Here is a 24666-nt window from a genome sequence, read left to right as displayed (position 1 = left end):
TAAATATGTCTATGCCGAGAGAAGCAGGTGATTACGCTGATCTTAATAGACCCTTTATCCTCCACAGCTCACATACAGCGGTCAGCCACCAGTTAACAATGCATTTTACGGCCAGAGAATGATGGGAAACAACAAGACCTGTGTGTTTCCAAAACCATTCTGCCTTTATTTGGACAGACAGATTATTTTATAGCACTCAAATTAACATAGAGACAAAGAAATCTAGTCTGCACATGCTCAATAACTTTGCCTATCTGATCTAATTATAATATCTATGAATATATTTCAAGCATTAGATACATCATCAGTAGATGGCAGTATTGTCTAACTTATCAATAAACGAATATTAGTATCTACAGATATAAAATTAAATGACATCTCATTGACAGATTTATTAGCTATGTCTAGCCTTGGAGAACATAAATCCTCGATAGTAAACAGTGTCTGACATTTTACACCACTGTTCTGAATAGAGCCATAGAATCTCTTATCTTTCCTGTCATATAAATCAGAATTGATTACAAAGGATGAATACACTCTACTATAGCTTTAATTGGCTAACATAAGTTATTCTATATGAATACATTCCTAAGAGCTAGAATAGATAAGGAGTGAGGCCTTTCTCAGGCACAATGTCTCACACAGAATATAATTTCTTCTTAGCATTTGAACACAAAATGAAGTCATGCTTCTGCATGATTCTTTACATTAACACAGGTAATGACAGGTAAAAATAGGGGATGAATGAATTAGAAACAGTCAGTTCAGATAGTACATGTTGTTTAACAGGTGAAATTAATCTTGTAAATAACTTTTTTTTTTTTAAATGAAATGTTTTATGACTCAAAACTGTTTCCAAATCTATCTAGCGAAACGCGACTCCCCGCTGTGAAAACGATCTTGTGTTTTTGTATTTTTTTTCTCAGGAATTAAATTTGTGTCTGGACGGTTCAACCGCGCAGAAGACGAGCAGATCAAGAAAAACGTAGAGGAGTTTTTGACCTTGACAGGCCTGGAGTCCGGAGAAATGCTCTTTCACAGCTACAGATACCCGGACCTGAAGCGAACAATAGAAAAAATAAAACGAAAATTCCATTTTCGACAGAGAATCGGTAATTTTTTTAAATTTTGTTTAAATTTGATAATATTGAAAAACAAGTCAATTTAAAAAAACAAATACAACAAAAACACCACAATACAAAATACAGTTCGCTTCTCACTAGAGTAGAAAACAAAAGGTGTCCCAATGTGGGTTGTACGGGAATCAGATCTGTGGCCAGTTCTGCAGCAGACGAGAAGATTAAAATTGTATGAATGCAGATGATCAGTGGTCTGCTCAATGGCCACAGCACAGGACGCCAGTTGATTTAGACCAAGGGTTGGGAACCTTTTTTCTGCTGAGGGACACTTTGCTATATATAACATTATTCGCGGGCCTGGTCCAGGCTACACCCCCTCTGTGTGATGTCACACAGGGGCGGGGCCCACAATTGCCGGTGATTATAGCAATGCCCGGAGCATCCTGAGGATGCTCCGGGAGCTGTAAGGGCAGCGGTGTGACCATCTGAAACGTCCTAAGGACGCTCCAGGCGGCACTGTTGCATAGATTCTGGCTGAAGGGTGACATTCTAGGCACCCAGCTAGCCAGTTGAGGCTAGCAGAAAAGAGCTCCGAGGGCCAGACCAAATGATTCCGCGGGCCTTATACAGCCCCCGGGCCTGAGGTTCCCCATCCCTGATTAAGTCCTTCAATCAAAAACAATACTTAGGTTGGTTTTTGAAAGGTGTCATTAGCTATAACCAGATGAAGAAGCCAGATGACCCTGTCCAGCCAATTTGCTCCAAAACAACCAAAATATCCAACAAAATCAGCATGTCAGTTGCTGAGCATTAGCGGAAGATTTGGAGGGAGAGAGAGAAAGTGGATGGAGGTAAAGGGGCATATTCAATTGGGGGCGAGAATAGCAAAAATCCCGCACCTCCGAGGTGTTTCCTGCAGGTGCAGGATTTTTGCTATACAATTAGATGCCTGTTTTTTCTATTTTGAGCACCGGGGGGGTTTTTTTCTCGCACCTCTAGAGCAAGTCTGATTTTTCCTAAAATCCTTAATTTTGTGAATAATCAGTGAGACTTTCTCTGGGACCCCAGCGACACCCCCCCTTCCTCCCCTGAGGACTAATTAGGCAATTGGAAGTTTCCAATTAGCTCAATTAGTCCTTAATTACTTACCTTCTGCAGCGCTGTCTTCTGCATCCAGCATCGGGTCTGCAGCAGCGGTGAGTATGCTGTGTGTGTGTGAGTGTGTGTTAGTGTTTCTAAGTTTGTGTGAGTGTGTGTTGTGTGTGTGCCCCCTTCCCAAATGTCAGTGTGACCCCCTGTAATGGGCGCTGAGAGAACTACATCTCCCAGCAGCCCTTGTGCCTCCCAGCATCCCCCGGGACTCCCAGCAGCCCCCTCTCCAGTGAGAAGATGGAGGGGAAACCACCAGGAGCCGCAGAGACCCCCGGGCAGGTAATTGTAGATTTTTTTCCCGCGGCGCAGGGTTTTCAGAGCTGAAAACATCGCAACCGCTTTTTTTCAATTGATACCGCATGAATCGGGAGCGCGCATACCCGCGGTAGCACAAAATTGTTTTTTTCCACGCTAAACTTTGCGCTCAATTGAATATGCCCCAAAGTGCCAACCAATCTGCTTTTAACTGTCATTTTAAAGGCTGTTTTTGAAAAATTTCAGTTAGGAGCTGATTGGATGGTTCTTAATCTCTCTCCACTTTATCTCCCTACAAGCTTTGATAAATCTCCCCCTATATAATTCGAATTAAAGCCACAGATAAATGTCGGGCTAACCTCAGCTTGCTCCTGTAGGCAAAACAAGAAACGTTGTTTGCATCGAAATTCTTTTAATGATCTTAGAATTCCCCTCCCAGCCCCCCCAATTCCCAGTCTTTATTTAGAGAAGTCTAAAGGCGCGTACACACTAGACGATGTGCAAACGATGCGGCGACGTTGATGATTTCCCTTGAACTTCCGGACAGATGATATAGTGCATACATATAGACCATTTAACAAACGATTTATCGTTCGTCGTATGAATCGTTTCATCATTAACGATATGTCGTTTGCTTTCCTAAACCCTCAAGACCATCTTAAAGATCTCAGCTGAAATGAAATAAGGGGCTGTACTTTGTGGACGGTATAAAAAGCGGTCACTGTTTTAGCTCTGTGCAGTTTTGCTCTGTGACTAGTGAGGCTTGGTTTGCTGAATGCTCCACATTGCATGAATGCTCTGCTTTGTCTTGCCTGGCTAAACAAAGTGCTTTATTACTTATCTTGTGATGGATCCTTTCCACTACATTCAATGATATGCTGCAAATCGTTAACGATATCGCCAAATTGGACTGCATGTACAGACGACGAAAGATGTGTCTTACGATGCGCGGGAATGCGCATCGTACACGATATAGTACATACACAATAGACGATGTGAACGATATATCGTACAATCCGGGCAATATCGGATTGTAATATATATATTGTCTAGTGTGTACGCACCTTAAGTTATGGAGCAGATCAGTGGCACGGTGGCTAGCATTGCTGTCTCCCTTCACTAGGATGTGGAGTTTATATATGTCTTTTTGTATAGGTTGCCCCCAACGCTCCATAAACATACCGGTAGGTTAAATCACTGCTGATTAAAATGTACCCTAGTGCAGGGCTAGGCAACGTCTGGCACTCCGGCTGCTGTGGTACTATGCATCCCAGCATGCCCTGCTACACTTTTGCTGTTAGGGCATGTTAAAACTGTGACAGGGCATGCTGGGATGTGTGGTTCCACAGCGGCTGGAGCTCCACCTTTTGCCTACTCCTGCAATAGTGCTGTCATAAATATAGTGATATCTAGCAGTTTTTACAATTTATTTAATAGTATTTTAGATGGAGATACGTATACCAGAAATGAGGATCTGTTTGTGATGATTGATCCATTTCACGTATGATATAGAATGTGTTAGTTTACGTTTATAATTTCTAAAGAAAAACAATAATTGGGGCTTTTTCAAAAATAAACCGGAATAATATTTAAAAAGTTCCTAGACGCTGCTGCTTATCATTAAATCCACCTCTAATCAATACGATTTGCTTGTCTTGGATATTTTACAGCTAAAGGTGTGTATCACACTGTGCAAGAAATTTACCACCGCGGACCAAAGATATATGATACATCTGGAGCTAAAGGACGGTTAGTAATATGCCTTAAATACTGATGTCACTGATGTCACTGGTTCTTATTGAACTAAATATTGTTCCAGCCCAAAATACAGCAGCCAACAGGTATTTCAGTGCTTCCTACTGAATCGGGGCTGTATTCACAGTGACAGTGCTTCAGTCTCCACAATGGCCCCTGGGTGTAAGCAATCTGTTTATTCTTAACCTTCTTTCTAAAACTTTCCCTTTATTCAGTGTTTTAACATTTGCATATCAGTTATTTCTTAATGTAATGTTCTCCGGCGTACACTGGGGGATATTGTAAGCATTCCGAAGAACAGAGTGAAGTACAGGAAGCTCGGGTACTTCACTAGCAAAAACCCCAGGGGGACCATCCTTTGGTCGGTTGCCATGCTGCTGTGCTGTGCCCTGTGGGAAAGTCGGGGACCATAGGAAATCCCTCCCTGGTGTGCCTTCCCGCTTGGTAAGCCCAGCAGAGTAGACACTGTGGTCATTTTCTGGAAACAGCCACCAGCAGTTCCTTCTCCTGCCCATCCGCACTCCCAGGGAAGTAATGGTGAAGCATATTGGGTGTGGTGGGTTTTTCTGTTTGCTCTTTCTTGTCTCTGACCAGCATCCTCATGTTTTGTGCTAATTGCAGCTGTCCTATCATTCTATTCCCCATATATAATCGGGAGTACGACCCAGGGCTCATCCTGGATGCGGGATAATGGCAAAAACATTCACCTGCTCCAGATGTTGCTCCAAGCTGCCTCGTGCCCAGTCCAGGATAGATGCCCTGTGCACAGCATTAACTTCACTCACTTGCGGGTGAACCCCTTGGAAATAGGCCAAGTTTATAGCACAGGCTACTGTGGAGCTATCGCAGCTCGCCAGCCTCCAGGGAGTTCATGGAATGCATGCTCCTCCTGACATCTCCAACTAGTCCCATTTGACCTTCATTTGCCAGCACCTGAGGACCCAACTGGGTTTCATGGCATGGTACGTTCAGTGCAGGGTCTTATGTGACTGTTCCTTCTTTAGAGAAGGTTATAAGATCTTCTAGGTCAAGGACGTGCCCGCTGCCTGCACTTCCTCAGGCCCAGGAGGAGTCAGATTCTCACTTGTCCTCCCAGGAGAAAAGTAAGGAGGCAGAGGGCTGTCATCCCGAGGTCTCTTTGTGTATAAGTGAGGATTCCTCTGGGAAGCTGGGAGCGGAAGATCTCCCATCTACAATCAGGGGCAGCAAGGCATCAGAGATTCCAGACACTTTACTGTTTCAATGCAAAAGAATCACTTTCTTTTCCATCTTGGTTAGAGGACCTGCTCACCGAAACTTAGACCAGACCTTCCCCAACAAATTCAAGGTTCACAGTTTGCAGCACCTCTATCCTTTTCGTAATGAGGGTATTGCAAAATAGAAGTCACCCTAAAGTAGATGCTCCCATAGATTGTCACACTAAAATGTCCAGCATTCCGATTCAAAACACTTCTACCTTATACTATAGCATGAATAGGAAAATTAAAGCCTCCCGTAAAGTGGTTTGACTTGGGTCGGTAAGTCCATGGAGATGTAGTTGGAACAATTGGCTGAAGGCCTGTGATTTGCTAAGCTGGTTTAAGATATCCATGAGTTCTCCATGTATCTGGAGGACGCAGCTATTGATATTGGAACTTCCCAGGGCCAGGGTTATATCCCTGGTAGACTGTGCATGCTGTGAACTCTGACTTTGTACTTTGTAGATGTGCACTGAGTTTAAGTAGGCTCTGGAGTCCCTTTCATTCTCTGGTGAGATACTTTTCATGCCCAAACTGAAAACCCTTATTAGGCCACTGGGGGAATAAGTTCTCTTCCTGCTAGTTCCCTTGGACCTTGGTTTTGTCTACAGGAAGGCGAGGAGTCAGATATCTAGGGCTCAGTTCACTCTTCCCCGTGGTGGGTGCAGTAGAAAACTAGCTCCCAAACCATCTGACAAATAGCCTAGCTGCTCTTGTGATGGAGGCCTGTCTAATTTTTCTTGGAGACCGGTGGTTCAAATCCTTTCTAGACCCCTGAGTGAGAGACTCCATCATTAGTGGATACTGCTCAGGCAAATGTTTTTTTTTTCCTTGAGAGAGGCCGGGTTAGTCCCTTTTGTCTTGTAGACAGGTGTGTCAGTTCATCTTTGCAAGAAAGTCCTTTTGGAAGATGTTGTCCACCTTGGAAGCAGTGCCATTTGCACAGTTTCATTTACAGGTTTTCCAGTTTAAAGGGATTTTGAAATGGGATGAAATTAAGTCTCTCCAGCACCTGACCTGTCAGCTGTTCGGTATACAATCGGGAAACCGGCTGCCTTAATACCGACAGCCAGCTTCCCGACTGTCATATCCCGGCGAGGGTGAAATGCCGGGCGTCTATATCTAGACGCCTGTCATTTCCCCGACGCCGGGAGCCAGGCGCCCGGCATCCCGATCGAAGGGATGCCGGGCGCCGAGAGCTGACAGCCGCAGGGGGGGGGGGGGGAGGGTTAGGTTTAGGGCACCCGGGGGGGATTTAGGGTTCTTCAACAGATTAACCTCACACCATGGGGGGTAGTCTCTCCATCCTGTGGTCTTTTAACAGCTGGTTAGCAATTGGAACAACCAGATGTCAAGATGACTGCATCTTAGTTGAACCACAAGGTGTAGTGCTTCTGCTACCGGGTGAGGGATCTGGAGGCTTTTCTAAAAAACCCTAATTGGAACTTTCATCTGATCTAACTGTTCCCTTTGTCGGGGGTGTGGATTAACAAATAGTAAAAATGTTGACAGTGTCTAGATAGACACCAGATGTTAGACAGTCAATAGTCAACTGGGACAAAAGGTTGACACACTAAAGGTCGACATGTGAGAAAGTCGACATTTTACAAATGGTCGATACACAAAAAGATCGACATGAAAATGGCCGACACAAAAATGATCGTCAAATGATTTTTTTTTTTTATAGCCCTAATCTTCACCCTAACCCTCCCCTTGGTACCTAACCCTAACCTCCCTCCTGGTGCCTAACCCTAACTGTCGGGGTAGGTGCCTGACCCTAACCATCCCTTCTAGTGCCTAACCCTAGCTGTTGGGGCAAGTGCCTAACCCTAAAAAACATTTAAAAATCACGTGTCAAACATTTTCGTGTTGACCTTTTGACCCTGTCAACCATTTGTACCTGTTGACCTTCTTACATGTCGACCTTTAGTATGTCGACCTTTTTTTCCCCTGTCAGCCTTTTGTCCCAGTCGACCTATTGACTGTCTGACATCTGGTGTCTATCTAGACATTGTCTACCTTTTTACTGTCTATCTATAGGCCGGAACCCCCTTCGGTCTGGGGTGCTTCTGCGGTTTTTAAAAAGAGATGGCATGTTGGTGATTCTGGTTTCACCGGCCTGGCCCAGACAGTCTTGGTACACAGACATTCTAAGCACCCAATAAAGGGAAGACCCTATATCTTCAGTCAAGGCCATTTTCACCACCTTGTGGCTGTAGAAACCATAATCCTTAAATATACAGATTTTTCTACCTGCGCTTGAAAACTTGTTTCTGCCAAGAAATTACCATATGGTTTGGTAGATCTACACCACTTGTGTGAAGCAAAGGGGTTTTTCGAATTCCTAATTTTGTTTGGACTGCTGTGTCTGCAGTATGATCTGGACGGGGCGGGGGGGAGTTAAACCTCAGCTCTTGCTATTTTCTTTTAGTGAAAAATGTCTCTTATCTGATCACCTCACTGGGTGTGATGTATGTATCCCAAAAGCTCCTTGGGATCTCAGCTTTGCAGCAAGCTCCATTGTAACTGATGGATTTGGTGGAGTTGAAGTTCCTTACTTGAATGTTTCCTAGCTATCCTCAGCTAGAAGGGTTTCGGAACTTATTGGTCTCATTTACCATTCCGACAGGGCCATCCTTTTCAGTTGTAAGTGGTCTCTAGGATCCATTCAAATCTGGATATTGTGATCCTAGCTTTGTACTGAGAGAGGTCTCTGGGTGAAGAAGGCTCTCTTAATTCTCCGGATGTTGTCAGGGTTTTACGGATCAATGTCTGTAGGACCTGGGACTTGCAGAGGGGAAATTACTTGTTGGTTCTTTACGAGGACTACAAGAGTGGCTGTCCAGCTTCCGAACACACCGAGTGGATTACTTCTGTCTTTTGCTATGCTTACCTTGGGAAAGGTCTGCCCGTGGCTGAACCTGTAAGGGCGCGAACCACTAGAAAGGTGGAGAGGCTCTTGGGCGATGTGGCACGGGGCCTCTGCTGAGTAGTTGTACCGGTGGTCACCTGGTCTTCGGTGCACATCTTTACCAAATATTACAGGTTTAGTACTTTTTTGCGTCCAAAGATGGCAGCTTAGGATGTAACGTGCTGCACACTGCCAATTCTGAGCGTACCCTGCATTCGGGACAGCTTTGGTGTTTCCATTGTCTTCCAATGGATCCCTAAGAAAATGGGATTTTCATTTTCTCCTAGTCCGCTGGACACCCTCCCTGTAAGATCTTTGTTGGTGTTTTTGATCAAGGTCTCTTTTCCTGCCATCCTTCTTAGGATTATTCCCATAGGAGAATGTTATTTTGCTCCTCTCCCTCTGTACTGCAGGACTGGCCTTTAGGGCTTTGTTACACAAAACATAAGTTCCCAGACAGCCACTGGGGTATATAGAGGGGGGAGATTTCAGCTCAGGCTCCCTGCACCGCACTCTATAACCCGTATTGTTTCCAGTGTTTCCTTACTGTAATGTTTTTGCTTTGCAGACGTTTCCTTACTGTAGTGTTTTTGCTTTGCAGACGTTTCCTCACTGTAGTATTTTTGCTTTGCAGACGTTTCCTTACTGTAATGTTTTTGCTTTGCAGACGTTTCCTTACTGTAGTGTTTTTGCTTTGCAGACATTTCCTTTCTGCAGTGTTTTTGCTTTGCAGACGTTTCCTTACTGTAGTGTTTTTGCTTTGCAGACGTTTCCTCACTGTAGTGTTTTTGCTTTGCAGATGTTTCCTTACTGTAATGTTTTTGCTTTGCAGACGTTCCTTACTGTAGTGTTTTTGCTTTGCAGACATTTCCTTTCTGTAGTGTTTTTGCTTTGCAGACGTTTCCTTACTGTAGTGTTTTTGCTTTGCAGACGTTTCCTCACTGTAGTGTTTTTGCTTTGCAGACGTTTCCTTACTGTAATGTTTTTGCTTTGCAGACGTTTCCTTACTGTAGTGTGTTTGCTTTGTAGACATTTCCTTACTGTAGTGTTTTTGCTTTGCAGACGTTTCCTTACTGTAGTGTGTTTGCTTTGTAGACATTTCCTTACTGTAGTGTTTTTGCTTTGCAGACGTTTCCTTACTGTAATGTTTTTGCTTTGCAGACGTTTCCTTACTGTAATGTTTTTGCTTTGCAGACGTTTCCTTACTGTAGTGTTTTTGCTTTGCAGACGTTTCCTTACTGTAATGTTTTTGCTTTGCAGACGTTTCCTTACTGTAATGTTTTTGCTTTGCAGACGTTTCCTTACTGTATTGTTTATGCTTTGCAGACGTTTCCTTACTGTAGTGTTTAGGCTTTGCAGACGTTTCCTTACTGTATTGTTTAGGCTTTGCAGACGTTTCCTTACTGTAGTGTTTTTTTCAGATTCACGGATGAAGAGGTGAAAAAGTTGAAGGAAAACTGGAATCTTCTTGGAAACAAATGGACAGCTATTGGGGCTCTAATTGGCCGAAATAATATTTCATCTCAGTTAAAGGCTTCTCAGCTCAGGAGTAGTAAGTGGTGTTCTTACAGAGACCGTTCCTGCTATGGTGCAAGGGCAAACTGTTTTTGGTATGCTCTGGCAGAGAAGCTATAGATACAATCTGAAACATACCGGAAGTTTATAAAATGTATATGTGGGAACAATATATATATATATATATATATATATATATATATATATATATATATATATATATATATTAGTTCCAATTACAGATCATACCTTATAATGTAGACGTGGTGTTGGACGAACATCTTAACCGAGACCTCGAACTCTATTCTTTTAGAACCAAGCCTTCCCGTCCACAGCTAGTGGGACTGCAGGGGTCCTGCCCAATGATAGCGCTGCTCCTGACCTTGATTCTCCTTGCTAACGGCAGGGGGAGGAGAAGGGGGGCAGGCACGTGCACTTTGTGATGCTGGCGTGCACACACAGTTATCTGTTGATTTTCTTAACCCTTATAATGCAGTGGACTAGTGGGACTTGTCCTTAGCACTGACGGGGCTGACTGTCAGCAAGTATACATTCTCTTAATATTGGTTGCAAAGGTTGTGTGTCCATTTGAAAGAAAATATATAAAAAACTTTAATTACTGAATGTGTGTCTTACGGGGGGAATCCAGACGTTTTCGTTGGAGTTCTCCTTTAGTAAAGCTATCTCTCCTCCTTTTGTAGCGGTCAATTGCGGTTTGTGGAGCATTGAGGAAACAAACCTCTTAATCTCTGCTGTGAAAGAGTTTGTTTTGAACTCTGGACAGAAGACGACGGAGGGCAAAAATCAGGAGCCGATTGCTATAGCTAAACATAAGGTATACAAAGGTATCCCATGGGTCCAAATAGAGGAACATGTCAAAACAAGAAACTGGACGACTTGCAAAAGAAAATGGTAATACTATTTTTGGCTATATGTTGTCATTATTTTGCTTTGTGTGGTTATTCTTAGCAGACTATAGCACCCCTGCTGGCTGTGAGAATGTACTGCATACACAAAAAATATGAAGCCCACCAAGCCGTTTTTTGGGGGGATTACTCAGGTTAAGGTTAAGGTGGCTAGACACCACAAGACGGCAAATACATGTTATAGGCTCACAAGAGCTTGCTTCATTTTACCTGGACAAGTGGACATTGTAAAGTGCTCATTATTTCTGGAGGCTCCTCCCCCTTCTTCTATTTGCAAAAGTAATTATATTCTGTAAAGGGATATTTTATTCTTGCACCAGGAGAAGTGGCAAAAGGCTTCCAACACGTTGTGACTGTCGCTTCGTTTTCTAGAGCAGCCCAAGGTTCTAGGTGCTTCTTCAAACCAGACCTCTCGGCTCTTCAGGCTTGAAACTTTCAGACTTAGGGGGAGGTGTATTTGCTAGCTAGAAGCTGATTGGAGAATTTGCCCATAGCATTTATGAACTTCATTCTATAAAAATGATTGGTATTGGTTGCAATGGGTACCTTCTCCCTAGTGTCCCTTGAGACATCTCTCCGTAATATTGATAGACTGCCAGCCTCACCAACTCCTCTCCTTACTATAAGGTGCAGGATCGTTTTTGGAATCATATGACACAGACGTCCAATCAGACTGCAGGCGGCCAGTCGGTAAGCTGCGATGGCAGATCCGGGCGTTCTCTGTGGCTGCATATTGAAACCCTTAGGCAGGTGGCAGCCTGCATATAAATGCTTACCAGCTACAGGTTACACAAATGTACTTTACATGACATGACATGGAGTTGCAAAAACCACACCAGATCCTTTTAATGTTTTTTAGGTTTGACCTCGCCTTATTGCGAATGAACGATGGGATCAACCCTTTTGAAGGATCCCTGGGCATAGAGACCAATATAAATATGATTAACTGGTAAGTATAACCGCAGGTTCCAAATACAATGCGGTACATTTATTTTGACACCGCTTTTAGTAGGACAGTGAAAGGTGTGATCTGTACGATTTCACATGTGAAGAAATTATTGGACTGTGCAGCGTTGTACGAGGTATCACACGTTGAAATATGAGTGAACGGTACGCGGACAGTAGGTTTGAAAACATTTATGTGAATTAATAATGTGAGTGAAAGATAACGGGGATGATTCAATTATATGCAATTTTACATCACGTGAGGTACGGTAATGTACCGGGACGCACATCACTTGTATATATGGTAATACAACATAATGTACTATCCTGGGCACCCCTATTGGGGTGTGAAGCAAAATACGGGATGTTGGAGTGTTGTTGTTCCCCTGTTATCTGCGTTTACACGCCGTTCCGACTGCAGGTAACGGGCCAACATCATGTAGCATTGAATCACATTCGTATTACCAATTATAGTGTGATTGCAGTGGCGGATCCATGGCTGTCAGGGCGATCGCCCCACCCCACCCTCCCACCGTAACACTTCTGTCCTACCCACTACCGCTGGCCGTTATAAAGCGCTGCACCAGGGTCCGGTACATCAAGCAGGGAGAGAGCAGAGACTGTGCTGCTGCTCAGGGACTTTGGGGGCTGCTGCTGCCGAGCGATCGCCCCCCTCTGGATCCGCCACTGTGCGAGTTTGATGTATAACCCTAACCCTAATCGGTGGACTGGATGCACCATGTGGTTCTTATCTGCTGTCAAATTCTATGTTTCTACAATGTGATATCTTCCACCACCTAACAATACCTCTATGACTGATCTGCAGGCTACATGAATCCGATGCAAAGGAGAGCGGGGAGGTGAAATGGGAAGAACTGACTGATGAAATTGGGTAAAGACCTCACGTTCTCTGTCCTGAAATCATGTTGCTGCTACCAATAGACAGATTAAAAAAACAGTCTTTGATTGAATATTCTAAATATGGATGGGTCCCAAAGGGCACAGATTTCAGGCGTTTTTCCCTTCGTGTCTTGTGTATGTTTCTGCTCCTCTGTTCACTCAATCCTGCTGGCAGCGTGTTGTCGGTGGGTAACACCCTCCTGGCCTCCAAAAAGCCTTTCGGTAGGAGATGGTTGTATAGATGACCCAATAATGTTTTTCCAGCTGACTCCGATGCCGCCCATTTTTGTGCTGTGAACTATGACCCCCTTAGAGTCAACCCTACTTATCTGCCTGGTTCATTTTGCTTCCCACAATAACTCATCTGACATAACGCCTACTAACCGTAGCCCAGCTCCGCAGACTTAGAAATGGGCATTTGAAGTGGGGATTGAGCTCTACCATTCAGCCTCTATACTCATACTAGCTGCTGACATCCAGTTCACCTTCTGCTGACTCTTTTCTATCAATCTAATACCAACATGTCACCTACCATGCTCAAAGAAGAGAGAAATTCAACAAACACTTCTCCCCCCCCCCCCCCCCCCCACACACACACACAAATCTGATCTCGTAGAGGGGAAACCCAAACGTCATGACCCCTTACCTAGCCCGGCAGGCTTGGATTCTGATGAGGATGCCCTTACTCCATCACTTGAAAAGATATTTTCCTCCTCTTAAATGAGATTTAAGAAACCAGAACCTCAGTTCATTCTGAAGTACAAAAAGCCGCACAGTCCTCAAAAACTGAAATGTTGTCTCTTGTTGAATCAAGACTTCCTCCAGTTACGAGACAAAGAAGAGGATAATGGAGCAAGAAGAAATGACATGTGCATCAAACACGTCAAACCTCCTCAACAAGACTATTTGAAGAGAACTGTTTAGCCGTCACTCCCGGCTTATCCTGAGGACCACCTACTTCTGGACCAGGTTCATCATGCTTCATGTCTTTGCTCAAAAATCATCTCTCAGCCAAGGATCATGTTTCATTTTGCCACAAAGTAAATGGTGATGCAGGTGGCCCGCAAGCGACAACTTCTCTTCTATGGTGCCCATCTTCAATACTTTGAGTATCTCTCTCTCCTGATTCTAAGGGGTGTATTGACTAAAGTGAGAGCTTTTAGAAGTGGAAATGTTGCCCCATAGCAACCAGTCAGATTCTAGCTATTATCTTATAGAAGGTGCTACATAAATGTTAAGTAGAATCTGATTGGTTGCTGTGGGCAACGTCTCCATTTATAAAAACTCTCACTTTAGTAAATATACCCCTAATAATCAAAACAGACTTCAAACTAGAGATAAGTTCGGTTTTGGCTCAGCTCTTCCTGCCAAGTTCGAATCTCAGAACGAGGCAAAACGTCATCTTTCACGGAGAAAGATGACAATTCGTGAACTTGACAGGAAGATCCAAGCCAAAACCAAACCTCTCATCTCTACTTCAGACCCATCAGAACCCATAGGAATATGCGGTGTAGACAAGGCTATCCATTCCGCCTTCTGCATCGATGGGTGCCTTTTAGGCAGCATACCACCAAGTTGTGGTGAGTGGCAACTAGGTCTACTGCACACATGTTCACTGTATTTTACAGGTGCATATCGTTTGAGTGTCTATGTCACTCCTGAGGGTTGGTTTGGGATGGAACAGGCGTGGGAGGCTGAAGAGGAGAATTGAGAGGTATGAATGAACTTAAGTGGTTTGGGCCTGGACTTCCTCAAGTATAGATGTGAGGAGTTAGAGATTCAGCAGTGGAAGATGAGCCCGAAGGCGAGAACAGGAAAAGAATGTCTTTATTGAACAGGATGTTGGAATGGGACTGGACATAAAGTACTGAAGGAATAGGCAGAATCAGATTGGGACCAATGATGCTGGATTGAGAGCTGGATTGGGTTGAGACCGATGTTGATGAATTGAAGAACGTGATGGATTTGAATCCGATGTTGTTGAATTGATGAACATGATTGGTTGGGACCGATGTTGATGAATTGAAGAACTTAATTCATATGAGTCCAATGTTGGAGGCATCGAATGAGAACGATGGTTGAAGGTATCGGTTGGAACCAATGGCGGCTGTAAGCGCAAGTGTCTGGTTAAACCAGACTGGTGTGCAAGATGGTGTAAGACACAGTTTCTCAAACTCGGTCCTCAGAACCCCAAACAGTGCATGTTTTCCAGGTCTCCTCACAAAATCACAAGTGAAATCATTCTCCACCTGTGGATCTTTTAAAATGTGTCCATGACTAATGAATACACCTGTGCACCTGCTAGGTGACCTGGAAAACGTGAACTATGTGGGGTCCTGAGGACCGAGTTTGAGAACCACTGGTGTAGGAGACTTGTTTACCAGATAGGAACTGGATATAAAGGACTAGGACCATTCAGATACAGAGTACCTGGGAGCTCAGCACAGAGCTGTAACTTCAGCAAGAAGCGACGTTGTACTGGCAACAGAGGCCAGTCAGGAAATGGACTTTATAGGGGAGGATCCCCAGGGATTGGATGCTGCGATCAGCTGGTCTGGGAGCAGCGCTCTGAGTGGAGGAAGAGCGTCAGGTGACAGATTCCAACATTACTGCACCCATACTGTGGTTTAGGAGAGAACTCTGGAGTGTGCCATCATGCAGGGAAGACACGCTATGAGCAAGGGGCTGTGGAGAGCCATCTCCATGTTCAGTGACAGGACACTGAGCAGACAGGGCAGGAGCAGCAAAGACGGACCTTAGTACCAGCCGGGTATGCACTTGCGTTAAATAATTTTCGATGAGTCCTTTACGCTTTTGTTCCTGTGTCTGTTATTGTTCTTCCTGTCTCTCCTCTCCTTCTGTCCTCAAGGCTTGGTTAGAAAAATACTGAACTTCCCGCTTGAGGTTTTGGAGTTTATTTTAAAATTTCCTAAGTTCTATCCTGCACTTCCCCCACTTACACAGTGTCCCCAATTCTAGAATGCAATAGATAAATTATATCTACAATCTGATTGGTTGCTACAGGAAACCCCTCCCTTTTTCAATTTTAGCATCTTTAGTAAATCTACCCCTTAGTCAGTTAGCACAAATGCTGTTTGCTGTTATTTTTTTAATTTCCCCCCCCAAAAAAAATAATATTTTTTAAAGCATAGTTTATTGAAAAGATTTTCGTACAATAAAACACAGTTTGAATACATTTCCAAGGTGTGTGAATAAAAAACAAAACAAAAAATCCCCCCATTAAAATAGAAAACAACATAAGCCAATCGGATCAGAAGTTAACAATAAAGATTTATAAGCCGGTGTAGATGTAGAAACCCCAAAAAATTAATGATTTAATGAATTATATGGACATGAACTATATATTTAATCATTATTCTCTTTCAGAAATATTCCACCCTGGATCGCTCAGACAAAGTTTTATCGGCTGAAAAGAGATTACGTCCCTGACTTTAAGAATTTGAGTTTCTCCGGTAAGTATGTTGATTTTTTTTTTTTTCCTGTCGCAAAACACAAGACTTTACAGGTTATAAACAGGCACGATGATTTATTTTCATCTAAAATATTTATGCTTCGACAACACCAGGAGAGGCAATGTGATGTAAAATGTTTGTGATAAAGACAACACACCTGTATTTTTATTTATTATCAGTGACTTGTATAGCTTTGATGCCTCTTTGGTTTTACGTGCACCAATAGCCTACACATACAGGCGGCAGCCATTTTTGTGGACTGAACCAATATTCACAGGAATGCAGTTTAGCAATTCACTATGAACCACTGACATTACCGGTTGCCATTTAATAGATTTAATCAATATTCATAAAAATGAGTAATATATCTATTCACAGGGCTTCGCCTCATCACTGCGGCACAAGTCCCTTATTAATTAATAGAATGTAGTGCATGCAATGACCCGGAGGCATCTTGTACCTCAATGGGGAATCTGGTTTGCATGTATGCGAGATCAGTATCCCTCACATGTATAGCTTTTTCTTGTTTCTTTTCTTGTCATATCAGTAGGTAGAGGACGACTTTTGTCCTAACGCACATAACTCTTTTTCTACTTCAGGGTCCATAGGGGGTCCACAGGGTTGACCTTGGGGTATAGGTTGGGAACCAAATCCGGGCACCACGCAGTTAAAGCTTTTAGCTCCCAGGATGCACTTGGGTCCACTCTCCCTATAACCCCGCCCCCCAGCCAGAGGCACCTCAGTTTAAGTTGGTGCCCGGCCGGAGTCGGGTCACCGTTAGTGCAGTGGGGAGCTGATTAGCAGCCCCTAAGCTTAAAATTTATTTAAAAAAAAAAAAGAGTTTTATTATTTTTTACTACTCTTCAGAGCGGCAGTGTCAGACTGTCCAATGGACGTCTAAGCTGCCGCTCCTACACCCCGCCGGCGCTGCGACGCCAGTACAGATCTGGGGATCGCAGCGGTACCCCAGAGTCTGTACTAGCCGGACTCTGGAGGAATCCCTAGGCTTCTGCCGGATCGACGGGGACAGGTAAGTCGCGTGGTCACCGCTTGCGGTGATCCACGTGTGTATGCAGCCTTATGCCTCCGGTCTCTGGGGACAGACCGGAGGCGCTAGCGGTGGCGGCGGGCTCCTCCTCCATGGAGGCATACCCCGCGTGTCCACTAGACCACCAGGGATTATAGCGGCAGCGGGAGCCGGCATCCCGGGGGGTTAATTGCTAGCCAGGGGAGGAAGCCTTCCCTGTCTAGCGGCTCCTCCCCTCAGCTCAGCGCGCCTTTCAACACGCAGTCTGGCGTCGCTGAGCTGCTTCCTCCGCGGGCCGCGCTTCTTCTGAGGTCTCCAGCGGCCATTATCTCTCGGTGGTGCTGCAGAACTCCTAGGATGACAGTGAGCCCAGTCCCCCTGCGTACCTGGCCATTTTGGGTGAGTGTACACAGCGCTATAGCCTTCCCAGACACTGAATCTGGGTAGTTGAATGTAGCGGCATTGTGCAGTATATTATATGTCATGCTTATGTATGTACAGTATATATGTCTGCATTGTATGTGACTTATGCTAGTGCTGACTGTCTGCTTTTTCTCTCACCTGTCAGTGTATATCTATCCCTTTTCTTTATCTGCCTAATACAGGTGTACCTAGGGTGGTTCTGAGACCTCACATATATATACTTGTTAATATTTGTGAGGTTTGTCACATACTGTTGCGTGCTGCACGTTGCCATATTTTAGATGGAACTGTGTGTTGCATATGCTGATAATGGGTCCCTGCAGCTAATCTTAGCGTCAGTCAGGACCGGTATGGCGCTGCTTAATATTTCCGTCAAGATAGTCAAATATATCTGACCAGGAGATTGCGCACGATACTGCACCCATTATTGCTATCCTGCAAATCATAGCCTGCAGGAATTAGTGCGGAGGATTTGACTCAGAAAGGTTTTGTATGCGGCGCCATCTGGTGCCGGGCCCCTTGCACGACCCCTTTGGGCGGTTTATTTCTCAGGATCCTCTCCTTTGAGGATCGCCGGGCGGGCCCCATTGTCGTAACTCGCTTGTGGTTACTTCACCATACTGCCCTTTTCAACTCGGGGTATCTCGCAATTTCTTGCACTTTACCCCTGTGCAACAGACTATCGCTCCCCGCCAGGGTTTTTCACAGTACATGAATTACCTCCGGTACCGCATCGGTCTGTCATTCCCCTTGCAGGGATTACCACAACGGCCACCCTGGTGGATGTCGTTTTCTACGAAATACTAAATGGCGTGATATACGCCCTGTGGTTACTTCCCAGTGGCTCTGCCGTGAACTGGAGGGTGTATTCGGCTTTTTCCCCCTCACATGGGGGGAGCCGTTTTCAAGTATTATTATTCCTGCTTTGGGGCTGGTAGCCAGGTTAATTCTGGATATAGAGAATGTCGATCCTGCACCTGTATCATACATTCCTCGTTTCTGCCCAGCGGGTGGATCTCATGGCGGGAGTCTGGCTGTCGCCAGATACGAGGGGTCACAAAGGCCTCCTGTTTCCCATTCCCTGAGGGTCCTCACAAGTAATAGAAATCTCCTTCTGGGGTGGATTTGTATGTTAATCGTCGGGTTACAGGCATTAATATGCCTCCCATCCCGGCCTGGACGGATTTTACGGATCCGTAGGTGGTAACTTTACCTGAAATCAATGTACTCGTTTTCAGGGCCTGTTGCCCGTCCTACCATGGCCATCGCATGGTTGGTTAATACTGTTGCATACTGGGCTGATGCATTTTTAACGTTTTTCCCCTTCAACACGTCTGGGATTCAAATGTCTTTTGCCGCTCACATAAAATATGCAGTTGTCATATGTGGGATTACCTACAAAGGATGCCGGTCTTCTAACTTTCAGGGTTTCGGCTGCGTCTGTATCCGCCGCAATACCCTATGGCTACGTTATGGGAAAGCAGAGGTGCAGTCTCCTACCATGGGGAAGATCTTGTTTGGTCCGGCCTTGACAAGATTGTTGCATCATTTGGCAGTATCACTAATGGAGAGATGCTGTCTTTAGCTACTCCCACTACATTCGGACTAACTCTGTTAAGTCTTTTTGTCCTCAGGGTCAGCCTAAAGGCCTGTTTTTTCCTAGGCTGTTGGCCTCCACGGGGGCCACCATATCTAGTAACGAGCTGTCCTGGACTTCTGGACGGCCCTGCTTCTACGCCGGAGGATAAACCTTCAGCCTGACGGGGCAGGTCTACATCTGGGGGATTCCAGAGTGAGATACTGATTCTCAACGGCCTCTCATTGCTCAGGCAGCCTTCTCACAGGCGTTGTTACACGGGCCCTTCTTCCGATCAGGGCCTTACAAACCCAGAAAGCTATACAGCCTTTGCGGTAAGCAGAGCTATTTCGGCCAGCCTCTCTATCTCAGCGAGGGACTGGTTGTTATTTTTTCTTTCTGGGGCAGTGACTCACTGGTCCTTCCTTTGCCTATACTCTGTCTCAAATCCCTGAATCAGATTCCAAGGGTGCCTGGACTCAGGTGGAATCCTCCTTGCTCCATCATCCAACGTTTGGAGCCTGGGGACTTTATGGTATATCTGAGTATTCAGGATACGTACCTACGGGTACATACAGAGCCCTCTCATCAGCAGGGGTTCAGGTTTGCTGTGCCACAGCAAAACTTGCAAGTTTCGGGCTCTGCCTTTTGGGACTGTCCTTAACTCCATCGGGGTTTACCAGCTTTATGGATTTTCTGACGGTTCACCTGTTCAGTGTATCCGAATGCTCCTTTCTCTGGACGTCCTCCTGCTTTTAGCAGGATCACCGAGGTACTTTACCGCCGGGTCAGGATAACCGTGGCTTTTTCTCGGCACAGATAATTAGTCACCGGAGAAAAAGTCCTCCCTGCATCCCTCACAGAGTATTCTTCATCTGGGAGCACTGCTGGATTCTCAGGAATCTGAGAATTTTTCTGGCGTAAGACAAGCTCTCCGCTCTTCAACTTGGAGTGTGCGGATGTCTACGCGGTCGACATATGTTATTACTCTTGGTGATGCGTGGTCTCCCAGAGTGTCTACCTTTTGGGAGGGGGGAATGTGATCAGTTCCATTCCAGGCCTTGCCATAATTGACTCTTCTCCAGATGGATCGAGTTTTTTCCATCGGATCGCTGTTCGGACGATGATGCTCTCTCCGGAGGCGAGTCGGTCTCTGTCCGGGTGGCTATGGCCAACTCGTCCAGGGTATTTTTTGCTGCAGACAGTGTCTGGTCCGCATTCATTTCGGGGTAGCTGGACGTCTGTCGCTTCCGCCCTGCCACTTGTTGGAACTTTCGGCTGTCTTGGGCCTTCACTCTGGCCTAACCCATATGTCACGGTAAACCTGAATAGGTTCAGTCCAACAGTGTCACAACAGTGGCTTCCAACTAGGCAACACTGGTAGTTCGGTGGTAATGACAGGAATGTCATACATTCTGACATAGTCCAGGGGTCTTCTCCTGGCCAACTCTGCAGTGTTTATTCCCGGAGCTCTCCATTGGGAAGCGGGCTTCCTCAGCCGTCACGACGTGCATCCCGGGGACTAGTCTCTTCTCCAAGAGAGGTTTCAACTCCTGGTGAGCAGAGGGGGCCTCCCTGAGGTGATTGGTCCTCAGGGCCTTCTGACTCTATCACACACTACCGGTGTTACAGTCCAGCTCTAGGAGTACTGAAGCTACCTTCAGTGACTCTGTCAGTGAAGTGGTCCTTCCACTTTGTGTACCTGTGTCCTCCGGTCTCCCTTCTTCCTCGAGGTCTTCGGAAGTTTAATTCGAGACGGAGGGGCTTTCCTTCTGGGGGCTCCAGTTCATCCCAGACGTCACTGGTACTAGGATTTTCGGAGTCTCCTCATCGATGCTCCGTTCCTACGGCTTCACTATCTGGACCTGTTGTCTCAGGGTCCTTGTTTTTCCCTGGACCTGGATCGTTTGTCTATGACTGCGCCCCGGCTGTGGTCCTAGGGCTTCCCTGGCTCTGTCTTCATTGAGATGTTTAGAGCAGACAGGCCAGACTTTGCTGGGATCTGCCACAGACTGTGGCATACGTAATTCTTACGGTATCGTACCTGTCGATATGATCCTCCGGTGTCCAGGATTTCCAGATATTCTGGCATTCCTGCCGGCTGGCTTGGGTTTCACCCTCGGCCTGGCCTTCCTGACAGTGCGGATCTCTACACTGTCGGTATGGTTAAGATATGGAATTGCTCCACTCTGGTATCCAGTTCATCCTTTGGTGTGTTTTCTGGCTTATGCCTCCATTTGTCCTCCCTAGGGACTCCTTGGGAGTTAGTAGTGGTTCTTCGTTCCCTCCGGGGACAGTCGATGGAACCGCTGGTTGTGATAGCCATTACATGGTCTATTGCTTAGGCTCTCTCTCTTTCTCTCAGGGCGTTTATATTAACCTGGAGAGTGTCTAACTTGGGAGCGTTCTCATGTGGCTCCCTCTTCTGGAGGGCATCATGTCAGGGTGTGAGTTGCTCTCGCCCTGTGTTTCTTCTTAATGTGGTTTTTAGGTTCCATATTATTCTGGAACTTTATGGTACAGCCATTCAGCCCTCAGTCCTCTCGGCTGGTGTAGCCTCATTGACTGTGGTCCGGCCTCTTTGGATTTATGTGATCCGTTCAAGCTCCTTACGGAAATCGGACTCCTTATTGGTGGTCTGAGATTTCTAGTTTTCACAGGAAAGGATGGCCGGCCTATAACTAAATGTTGGCTGGATGGCCTCGTATGTCTTCCTCAGGGGCTTACCCAGGGGTAGACCTTTCTGTTGTTGATGCTTGTTTTTCTCTCGGGCCATGTAACCCTTGTGGGCAGCTCGCTGTGGCGCCTCGGCTGTTTTGCCTTACTAGGTGGCCACGTGGTCTTCTGTCCACACCTTTTTAAGGTTCTAGGCATTGGTTTCCTTTGCCTCTCAGGATGCTTCCTTTTTGGCGACGGATTCTCCTCTCAGCACAGGAGCGTCCCCACCCTTGGTTGAACTGCTTTGGGACATCCCCAAGGTCAACCCTGTGGACCCCCTATGGACCCTGAAGTAGAAAACAAGAGATATGGTAAGAACTTACCTTTGTTATCTCTGTTTCTACGAAGTCCATAGGGTCCACAGGGCGCCCGCCCTGACGCACCTGGCTTCATATGGGCTGTGTTACTGGTCACCGGTTTCCTGTCTCCTTTTCTGTGAGTATGGTTCTAGAGTGTTCCAGGTTTCTCTCTCTTTTTCTCTCCTCCTCCGGCCTTTGGCTACTTACAAACTGAGGTGCCTCTGGCTGGGGGGAGGGGTTATAGGGAGAGTGGACCCAAGTGCATCCTGGGAGCTAAAAGCTTTAACTGCGTGGTGCCCGGATTTGGTTCCCAACCTATACCCCAAGGTCAACCCTGTGGACCCTATGGACTTCGTAGAAACAGAGATAACAAAGGTAAGTTCTTACCATATCTCTTGTTATTTTCGTTCTAGAAATTATGAATTATTTATACAATAAGACCCTGCCGGAATTGGAAGCAAAGTTAGAAGAGCTACGCTTTGCTGAGGGATTCTCTCCGCAGGTAAATACTTCCCTTATTTCCCCTTGCCAAGTCTGTCGGCGGTCTTTATATTTCTGTTGTATCTAAACTTGTGCTTTCCTTACATATCTATAGGTCCTAGAGAAAAGAGACGAGTTCTTAGTCAGTGACATATTTCAGGAACACATTGGCCTGGAAAAGAAACGGGTGGACTTTAAAAAAAGACCCAAATCTAAAAGACGACCTCGATATGTGTAACTAGATGGTCACTCTGGAACAAAAAAATTTCGGATGTAAATATCGACTTTCTCTGTGCTAAACAATGGATTCGGACAGAGGACAAACAGTTCTAAGTTGCTTTTTTACATGTATGAAGTTTGTTTGTTTTTAAATTTAACTTTATCTATATTCTCTGACATCAATAGTTTTTATTAAAGTTTAGTTCCATTAACAATATGGAAAGGGAAGGGTTCAAAAAAATAAAAACGGGAGGATGGGGAGGGGGGGGGGGAATCAGACATTACTGTCAATATAATAAACCTCTTGGTTACATTGTATTGGAAAAACATTTAACATGTTCACAATACAGCATATATAAACATATACAGATACTACAAATAAAAAACAAATACAAGATATTAAAATAATAAGAAGGGCATCAAAAACCCTCAATACCAACACTTAAATAGAGAAATCGTAATACAAAAATAAAATAAAAAGAAATAAATAACACGCCCGTAATAAAAATTGAATCTAGCTTATACATAGAAATCAATTAGTGTCATGAAGCAGCTTGGCGCCCTCTCCATTCGTGACAAATTCATGCCATTTGAACCATTTTACCAAAGGGAGGAGGCCACAAAGGAATATGGGCTCCTAAAGTTTCCATTTGGAGAGCATAGCGAGTCTTACCTAAAAAATTTTGTAAGGATGGAGGAGACGGACTCTTCCAATTTTGTGCTATAGCTGCCCTAGTGGCAATCAATATGTGACCTAGGATATATTTGTCAGGGTTAGACATCTCTTGGGGATACATATGAAAAAGAGCTATGGTAGGTGTCTCCTGTATCTGGACATTGAGATCTTTGTGTGCTAATACAAATACTTCATGCCAAAGATTTCGGATGGTTGGACAGATCCAAAATATATGAAAGATATCCCCCTGCTTCGAACAATTCCGCCAACAATATTTTGATTGGGAGGGCCATATTTTGTGTAGCTTTTCAGGTGTAAAGCACAACCTATGTAGTAACTTGAAATGCATCTCTACATGATTAGAACATCTGGAGAAACTATGAGCCGTTAGATAAATTTCTTCCCATTGTTGGGGGGTGAGTACAATTTGTAAATCCGTTTCCCACCGTAATTGTGCAGGAGATTTAGTAAGGGACTTGTCCTCTATATATAGGGAATCAAGGGTATTTGTAGAGAGGAGGGGGCCCGTGTGCAGTGTCCGACACGGGCCCCCTCCTCTCCGCCCGGCGGCCGGCAGCGCACTGAACTGTGGGCCTGATTCAGAGCCGCTCGTAAGCGGCCGCTCGTTCGTTCCTACCGATGTTCGCACAACTGCGCATGCATACGGATTGTAATACGCATGCGCGAATCAGTCAGTGCGGACGAAAATCGTGTGCTTGCTAAATAGCGAATGCCTGCTATTTTGAGTGACAGAATGAGGCATATGTGGGTGGTAACAGGGGAATGTGCTTGAAAACGGGGAGTGGAGATCCGAACGCAGGCGTGCCAAACGGTCAAAACGGGCGTTTAAAGGGTGTGCATAATTACTACAGCAGCGTCATCGACCACGTCACTTGGTTGTTTTATAGTCAGAACTGCTCGCATGATTGTGGTAGGAAAAACCAACCACAAGAATAGCGAGCAGTTCATACGCCGTCCGATGTACTCGATTAATCTAATAAATAGCGGACATGACGTATGATGCGAGCGACCAGGGGGCGTTTTTTTCAAAATTACGTTCACATGTTTTGTTCGCTCGTTCAGACATAGAGGAGTGAAC

At 45.2% G+C, this 24666-nt stretch overlaps 1 protein-coding gene across 2 annotated transcripts in view; it reads left to right on the top strand.

Annotated features, from left to right (window-relative positions):
- TTF1 (transcription termination factor 1) overlaps positions 1-23060 on the top strand; it is a 51388-nt gene extending 28328 nt beyond the window's left edge. For both annotated transcript variants that reach the window (XM_088460395.1, XM_088460315.1), the window contains exons 6-14: positions 927-1112; positions 4157-4235; positions 9812-9942; positions 10607-10817; positions 11691-11780; positions 12603-12668; positions 16064-16149; positions 22606-22694; positions 22788-23060. In XM_088460395.1, the coding sequence (XP_088316521.1) occupies positions 927-1112; positions 4157-4235; positions 9812-9942; positions 10607-10817; positions 11691-11780; positions 12603-12668; positions 16064-16149; positions 22606-22694; positions 22788-22910 (1061 nt within the window). In that variant the 3' untranslated portion in view covers positions 22911-23060. The remainder of the gene's footprint in view (positions 1-926; positions 1113-4156; positions 4236-9811; positions 9943-10606; positions 10818-11690; positions 11781-12602; positions 12669-16063; positions 16150-22605; positions 22695-22787) is intronic.
- The last annotated feature ends 1606 nt before the right edge of the window (positions 23061-24666 follow it).

Source organism: Taudactylus pleione, unplaced genomic scaffold (genome assembly GCF_031769625.1).
Source record: "Taudactylus pleione unplaced genomic scaffold, aTauple2 ptg000003l, whole genome shotgun sequence".
Taxonomy (NCBI): domain Eukaryota; kingdom Metazoa; phylum Chordata; class Amphibia; order Anura; family Myobatrachidae; genus Taudactylus; species Taudactylus pleione.
The sequence above is the reverse complement of the archived record's forward strand: the minus strand, read 5'-3'. Positions and strand labels throughout refer to the sequence as shown.